This window comes from Mobula birostris, chromosome 3 (genome assembly GCF_030028105.1).
Source record: "Mobula birostris isolate sMobBir1 chromosome 3, sMobBir1.hap1, whole genome shotgun sequence".
NCBI classification, from domain to species: domain Eukaryota; kingdom Metazoa; phylum Chordata; class Chondrichthyes; order Myliobatiformes; family Myliobatidae; genus Mobula; species Mobula birostris.
The window spans coordinates 81,401,107-81,409,627 of record NC_092372.1 but is presented as its reverse complement, the minus strand read 5'-3'; the positions used below and the strand labels follow the sequence as shown (position 1 = coordinate 81,409,627).

At 43.6% G+C, this 8,521-nt stretch overlaps 1 protein-coding gene across 1 annotated transcript; it reads left to right on the top strand.

Moving 5' to 3' along the window:
* The first annotated feature begins 5,235 nt into the window (after positions 1 to 5,235).
* On the top strand, positions 5,236 to 6,554 carry sod3a (superoxide dismutase 3, extracellular a). The gene has a single exon (XM_072251872.1). It carries the CDS (start codon positions 5,389 to 5,391, stop codon positions 6,055 to 6,057), a length of 669 nt encoding a protein of 222 aa, XP_072107973.1. The 5' UTR covers positions 5,236 to 5,388; the 3' UTR covers positions 6,058 to 6,554.
* Positions 6,555 to 8,521: the final 1,967 nt, after the last annotated feature.

The following is an 8,521-nucleotide window of genomic DNA, read 5'->3' as shown; positions in this document are numbered from 1 at the left end:
ACACTCAGCGACAGTGATTTCTTGAGAAGAGTGATGCCCAACAAATAAAGCCCGGATCTCCAAGACGAGGGAGCTACTTAGCAATTACCTGATATCTTCTCTCTCTTAACGAGTCCTTCACTACGGAAAATAAAGTTTAGAAGATAGCGCGCGAATACACACACACACACACACACACACACACACACACTGACTGCGGTTAAAGTACTCCCCACTATCAAACAATTGCAAAGCTCTGTTAAATACAAAGTATCCACTATGCTGTAGGCTTCGGAAATACGAGAATATTAACTCTTGCAGTATGAATTTCTCTGAAGGTTTTAAGCGTCCTGTCTTATTTGTACTTGGTAACTGTACCTACCGCGGAATGCGGGCGGTAGGAGACAGCAAGCCAAGTATAACAGCCGTATCTCACTTCTATCAAGCGTGAACTCTCGTCTCTTTGGTTCTGACTTTATATTCAATGAAAGGTTGTTTAATTGGCCTCTGTGTATGCCTTATAATTGTCCAGAGATGAACCTCCAGCGGCGAAAAGCCGACGCACCGGAAGTCATTGTTAATATTTAAGTGGAAAAAAAATTACGTTGGCCCGCGTGTCCATATTCAAGTTAAACACAAGGATATTCAGTTGAATAGTTATGTTTTCTGTCCTGAGGCGTCATTGCCACTCATGTCTTAAAACGTTTAATTCTAAAACACTTTAATGTTGTTAACAAACTCGTTACAAATGTAAGCCGCGGAAATTTGCGTTATTCTGATCCGTCTAATAACTGACGGATTAAAAGAAAAATATAAACAAATTATATTTTCCTTTCCACCTTTCGCTTTAGTTTCCCCATTTTGCTTCAGCAAAAAAAAAGAGTAGCGGTTTCACGATACCTTTAACCTTGACGCTGATTATGCAAGAACAATACACGAAGCAAAGTTTTAATTTTAACTCTGAGTAATTAAAATGTTTTAAATCGATAATGCTCTTTGTTTCTAGTAATGTGCTCTGTCCTACAGGAGCAAAATAAATCTCTATAATACAAATAATTATTTAAGATGTGTAATCAATTTGGTAAGCTTGAATCAGAACTTTCAACCCGGACATTTTAAAACTTATCCTGTAGCTATTTGACACGGCATCGGCAGTTTATCAGAAATAATTGTAGAATTTTAACCACTAATCTAAACAAAGACTGCACCTTGAAAATCGTGGCTAATAAAATGTTTGGTATTAATTGCTAAGTTTTTCTTAAATCGCGAACCTTCTCTAAGGTATTTCTATTACAATATTAAATTTCACACAGTTGAGAAAACAGTCATATGTTCTGTGTAACTACAGTTACTAGGAAGTGTCAAACTTTCGGTAATTAAACTGATTAAACCGATAAAAATCAATTCTTCGCGTTATTTTGCACTACCATGTGCCTCCTATTTTATTTTAAAGTTTACTAAGTTTTTTTTTACCTCTTGCAATCATTTTATTTCCAAATTATTTGCCATTTTACACATATTTTACAGTTCCATCAATATTCTGGAAGATCATTTTGTTTCTCATCAGATTTCTAAAAAATAACTCCAGCTCTTCATTCCCAATCAGTGTAAACGAAAATCCTATCTCGAGCTTCCTTTCATTTCAAATACTTGCTCCCTTCAGCATCTCCACCATCTTTTCTGCAACTCCATACTTAGCTGTTTCCAATCATGTTTTCACTAGATACATTTCTGAAATTACGCTTATAAGAGTCAGAAACGACGTAATTCCTACCCTACTACACCATGCTTAGATCCTTGACTGTCTCCTATTATGCATCAACATTCTGCCCCAAGTACCATCATAAAAAGCAAGACTGTTTAGAAACGCGTTTTAACAACCATCATTATCTCTCCCATCGCCTCCTGGGCCAATGATTTTTCGTGCAGATGAGCAAAACTTTAGATCCTAAAGATTCTGCCCCCTTCCCTACTCCATTGTAATAGTTGATCAGACCTGTTGAACACCCTCTGCATTCAATTTAACCATGAGATAGCTCATAATCTCAAATTCCCTCATCACAAAGCTCGCTGACCTCTATGCCCAATTTCCCTTGTTTCTGACTCAGCTGAACTGACACTGAAATCTTCATCCATTGTTTCCCAAGCCAGCTAGCTGCTCCCCTCAGGTACTGGTATTGCTTTATCATTATCACAAGTACTGAGAAACAGTGAGAAGTTTTAGTTTGTGTTCCATCCAGACCGATCATTCTGTATAGAAGAACACTGAAAAGAGAGTGCTCAATGTAAACTCAATGGCTACTAGATACATGAGTGGACTGGGTGTGGTCTTCTGTTGCTGCAGCCCCTCAACTTCAAGGTTCGATGTGTTGAGTATTCAGATATGCTCTTCTGCACACCACTGTTGTAAAACATGGTTATTTGAGTCACTGTTGCCCTCCTGTCAGTTTGAACCAGTCTGGCCATTCTCCCCTGACCTCTCTCTGTGGACCTTTTTTGCCCACAGAATTGCTGCTCACTGGGTGTTTTTTTGTTTTTCACATCATTCTCTGTAAACTCTATGGACAATTGTGTATGGAAAACCTAGGAGGTTGGCAGTTTTTGAGATACTCAAACCACCTCAACTGGCACCAACAATCATTCCATGGTCAAAGTCACTTAGTTCATATATCTTCTCCATTCTAATGTTTGATCTGAACAATTAAACCTCTTGACCACGTCTGGATGGTTTTGTGCATTGAGTTGCTGCCACATGATTGACTGATTAAATATTTGCATTAATGAGCAGGTGTACAGGTGTACTTAGTAAAGTGGTCACAGAGTGCAGTGTTACAGTTATAGAGGAAGTATAGTCAAGTACCACTACATTACCTGATAGGCTCTAAAGAAATACCATCATTCGAAAGCAGGAACATTCACTCTACAAGACTGTAGTTTACAGTGACTAATAATTACACCATACAGATATGCCACATAGGTGTGGATGTGAATTGTCGTTCACAACCCTACCTAGAAGGACAATATTAGAGCAGATGGAAACAATCAAATGGCAGTTTTTTTTTTAAGAACAAGGGGTATCTAGTCTAGATGTGAGTTGGAATCAACCGATCAGTCATGGTTTTTCTAGCAGGGAGATTAACTCCTCACTGAGCAGCTCATTGGGCTTCTGATGTAATGGCACTGCTGTCTGTACCAAGACACACTGCTCGACAAACCACAGAGGGTTGTTGCATATCGTGTATCATCTTCAGCTCTGACAGGCAGTCAAAATTATACCGGGAGGCAACATGATGGAATATGGGGCGAAGCAAATCAAGAAGGAAAAATCAGGGGAAGTAAGAAGATGTTAGCTGATTGACAAGTGTTTTACCTATCAAGTCAAGAGCAGTCCAACTGTAGCATGTCAGTTCCACCAAAGCCTTTGTACAATCACCAAATATCCACAATCTGCTCACAACACAGTATGCATCAGTTGTCTCATCTGTATGTTAAAAAATAACACATATATTGAAACTAATGGGCAATAAGGTGCTCCAGGAGATTATTCATTTTCCTGTCACCAGGAGGTAATAGGCTGCAGTGACAAATGGGGCACTTGATATGGAAATCTTGGAGGATCTTGAGGAAATCTGGTCTGCCATTAGAGGAAATATCTACTCTTTATCACTCTCTCAATGTCCTGTGATCATGTTGCATTTTTCTAAACTGCAGTGAGTACAGACACAACCCACAGAATGTTTCTTCTTTACCTCAGGAATCAACCTCTACAGCACCTCAGTACATCTCAGTACATTCTGCCTAAAAATGGAGTTTAAAACGATAAGCAGTACCTTAGGTTCAGTCTCACCAGTGACCTGTAAAGAGACACAGCACTGACCCTGCAGAAAGGCCAATGTCGCTGCCTTTGTACCTGCTCTACCCATAGGCGAATCTTTTTTGTGTCGCACACCAGGACAACCAAAGTTTTCTTTATCACAACATTTCGTTGCTTACTCCACTTTAATTTGACTTAACAATAACTTACCTTGTCATTCTTCCTTCCAAATGGATAACCTCAGATAGCCTCATTCGAAATGAATAACCTCATATTATGTTCCAGCTACAGATTTCTTGCCTCTCACTTGACATAATTTTATTCCTGCCGGGCACATTGTGCTCTTCTCACAATTCTTCTATCATCAGCAAATCTGGCACACAGTTCACTGAATCCCTTCATCCAAACATTCATATCCCCTATCATTTGCTGAAGACCCATCGCTAATCCACATGGTATCCCTTTAGTGACTGGAATTGGAATCCATCCTTTTTCTTTGAAAATTACTTTGTTACCTTGAATTATCTGCTGTCGAATCAACAGCAACCCCCCACCATGCTCTTATTTTGTGTAATAATCTTCTGTGTGCCTACTGGAAGCTCAAATACATTACTGTACATCAACTGACTTCTCCTTTATTTTACACTCTTGGAGAACTCCAGCAGTACTGTAGGGTACAGTACAAATTATCCGGTGACACTTCCAATGCGATGCGACAGGGAAATCGGAAGCGGAATGGGCAGAGGGTGAAAAGCAGTTTTCCATTCTGACCGTTCTCGCCTTTGTGCATCGGAGTCTCCTGCCAGATGGTGGAAAGTCAAAGAGGATGCTGGACGGATGGGTGCGATCTAATAACACTAAGGGCCCTGAGTAGGCAGCGCTTCTAATGAATGTCCCCGTTCGATGGTCGGGAGACCCCTGTGATCCTCTCGGCCGTTTGTGCAGTCCTTTGTAGGGACAACCGGTCCCATGCTTGGCTGCTCCCATACCAGGTGGAGCTGCAGCTTGTCAGGACGCTCCGGATGGCGCTTCTGGAAAATTCAGTTAAAAGGAGCAAGCTACAGGGACTGCACCGAGTCCCTAGCTCTGTTCAGCCCGACTCAGCCTTTCATTGTGGCTCGAGCGGAGGAGTGAGGGTGGCGTGGAAATCCCTCGTCGTCCCCCCCCCCGACTCCCCCGAGGAAAATGCCAGCAGTGCCCCAGCAGCCGGCAAATTCATCCCCATGCACCCTGCCAGAATTCTGAATACTTGTGCGAATGCCCATCTGTCAGATACAGTATTTGGAACCTGGGAAAGATCTGCACCAGATTATAAAGGGGTTGTCTCGCTCCCTTCTGGATATACCATAGCAAAGCGTACGCCGGTATGGGTTTGGGCGAGGAGCTGGCAGTAGGCGGGAATGTGATATATTTATAACCCCTCCTCCTGTCGTGACCAGTTTCAGGACGAGTCACCACGCATAAAGTCCGGGAACTCCTCCTGTGTTAATCGATATTTCTTCGGATCAGGTATACATAAGAACTCTCCGACTTATGCCCGAAGCGGCGTAGAAACTCGTGAACTGCAGGGCCCTTTGGTCTCAGATCCAAGCAACATGCAGGGTTTCTTGACCAACCTATTGCTCTTCACCAGTTCAGTCGTGGCTCAGATACACGGACTGTACGGAAACGTCTACAACCAGCTGTACAATACAAGGAGCCAAACTGTGGGCTTGCGGAGCGAGCCGTTTAACATCGCAAAGCCTCAGCCGGCAGCCCAGCGCTGCGCCTTTTGTCGGATGGAGCCCAACACGGACCTCGGCGATGGCTGCCTACCTATTACCGGCCCCGTGCTGTTCTCCCAGATCGCACCGAACGGCAAACTCAAAGCGTATTTCAACTTGCAGGGATTCCCGCAGTCCGACTCCCAGTCGCTGCGCGCCATGCATGTCCACCAGTACGGAGTGGTGAACGGTAGGTGTTCCACTACCGGGCCGCATTACAATCCCCAAAATGTCAACCACCCCCGGCACCCCGGTGACTTCAACAACTTCAAGGTGAAGGGCGGCAGGATCGTGAAATTGTTGATTAACCTCAAAGCCAAACTGTTCGGACGGGAATCGATCCTCGGCCGTGGGCTGGTGCTCCACGAGCAGGAAGATGACCTGGGGCTCGGCGGCAACCAGGAAAGTTTGAAGACTGGGAATTCTGGCCGAAGGCTGGCGTGTTGCACCATCACACTCACCAACTGTGACCTCTGGAATCATACGGTGACCATCACGTGAAGCCCGGATCCCCACTATCAACAGACAGATTGTGGCCATTTAACCTGTTACCTTCTCTCTCTTCAGGAAATTAAAGCTTAGAAGATAGTGCTCACCACTCACACACTCACATGATTACGATTTATGTAGTATCAATCTGTCGGGTAAAATTTAAACACCTAATCCTTTAGGCTGTAAACTTCGGAAATACCAGAATGGTAATTTTTGCTGTTTGAATTCCCCACACGGTTTTATGCGTTCTGACTTAAAAGTACGGGGTAACGTACCAATCGCAGAATTTAAAGGGTAAAAGCGTGTAATTGCGCTAGCCGGTGCAATAAAGCCTTGTGCTCGTTTCTGCTATATGTTGAATCTATGGCGGTAAATATCAAAATTGAATTAGTTGAATTAGTTCTGGTAGTCTTCAGTGTCGATATTCACAACTAACGTAAGCTTCGCAACCTGTTAAATCATGATGGTAATTTCGGCTTGATCATAAAAACGGAGATTTAAACAAATGAAGTTTTTGTTTCCGACTTGTGTTATTTTTCGCCAACTCATTTTAGTTACAGAATCGTACGGGATACCACAGAATCTGACAAGTCATTCTTTCGTAAGCCAGAGAGTGGTAGTAGGGTATTCTCATCGGGGGAGGAAACACAGAAAACGTTATTCCTAAACCCTAAAAGCAACTTAAATTACTCAGTGAGGTTAAAGTAAAACGTTGCTCCTCCCTTGCTTCGAAACTTTGATGACAAACATTCAGATGCACAACTTCTAAAATGTGTGTTGTGTGCAGTTCTGGTCACTGCAATACAAACAAGACATGGCGGCATTGGAGAGTCTGCAGAACAGGTTCACCAGGGTATTGCTGGATTAAAGAGCATTAGTTATAAGGAAAGATCGGATAGATTTGGATTGTTTTCGCTGGAGCACTGGGGAGTGAGTGGTGATCTGATAAAGTTTATAAAATAATGAAGGGCATAGAAAGGAGAGAGAATCAGAATTTTTTCCCCCTCAGTGGGAACATCAGGAAAAGGTGATTGGGGAGAGATTAAAGGTTTATGAGGCTTTTTTTTTATTACATAGAGAGTAGTAGGTACCTGAAATGCACTGCTAGATGAGATGAAGCTGATATGACCTCTAGTTCCAGTCTCATCCAATGTCAGTGGAAAAAGCTTGCTTGCATTTACCCTATCAATTACTGAATTAATTACTGCCCATTACGCTACTGGCATTTAGGGCAGCAATGACTGTCTTCCATCTCTGGTGCTGTTCTGGCCTTCCTTCATCCTGTCAGCAGCTCCCTCTCGGTTTTTACTTGTCAGTCATGCAAGTCTTGGGTGGAGACTCAAGGAACACCATGATACTCAGATGAAGAAGGATTCTTCATTGCTGTTTCCATAACAATGTTGTTTTACCAGTCAGGTTTGTTACCCCAATGCGGAACCCCTGAACCTGAAGGACGGGTGGACTACTCGTCGTCTGACCTCTGCACTTTGAACTGTTTGGCATGGGTGATCCTACCAAGAGCCAAAGCATAAAGCCCTGACTCCAGCTAACATACTTCCCTTGGCCATTGAGATACACAAGTCTCCAGACCCAATGACAAGGATAAGGTCCTTTGGAAGTTTATCCATCTATACCCCTCATAATTTTGTATACTTCAATCAAGTCAAGTCATGTTCAAGTTCAAGTGTAATTATCATTCAATCATACATGTCTATAGCCAAACAAAACAGTGTTCCTCCAGAGCCAAGGTGCAAAACCAATGTCAGCAGCACACAGCACTGTGCACCTAGCAAAGGTAGCACATACAGCTGCAATTTAATGAACAGAAAAAATAACGTAGCCTGTGCCCCTGTTGTATGCTTTCAATTTTATTGACATCTTTCCTGCAGGTAAGTGACCAAAACTGCACACAATTGTCACCAGGGGGCATTGGTAGTGGACCCAAATGCAAGACACAGGCACTGAAGTACTAGCAACATGACTAGGGTTATCGAGATAGCAAGGTGAGTCAGGAAGAAACATCGCTGGACAGTGACACAGGCCCTGGATGAGACAAGGACACCGGACAAGGAAAGCGGGACCAGGACAAGGTACTTGGAACTAGGAGTCTGGGCTAGGACTCCGAGCCAGAGACTGGACAGGGACCCGGAACCTGGGTCTTGACTCGGGCTTGGACCCCGGATCTAGGCGAGGACAAGATGTGGCTACAGGACTGGATGTGGAACACCTGCACAGGACAAGGCACATAGACAGGATGAGAACACAAAGCCTTGACTTGGACAGGATGAGGTTTTAGGACTTGGCTTGGACCAGATGAGGTTCTCCAGGACTGGACAAAGGACCCCTGGGCTGCACGAGGGAACTCCAGCACCGGGCTGGGTGAGGTACTCCTGGGCTGGATGAGGAAACTCCAAGGCAGGATGTGGCTCTTGAACTAGATTTGGCTTGGCTCATGGACTTGGCTGGGTTAGGC

Excerpts from the sequence above, each read along its gene's own strand:
- sod3a (XM_072251872.1), top strand. The coding sequence starts at position 5,389 with ATGCAGGGTTTCTTGACCAACCTATTGCTCTTCACCAGTTCAGTCGTG.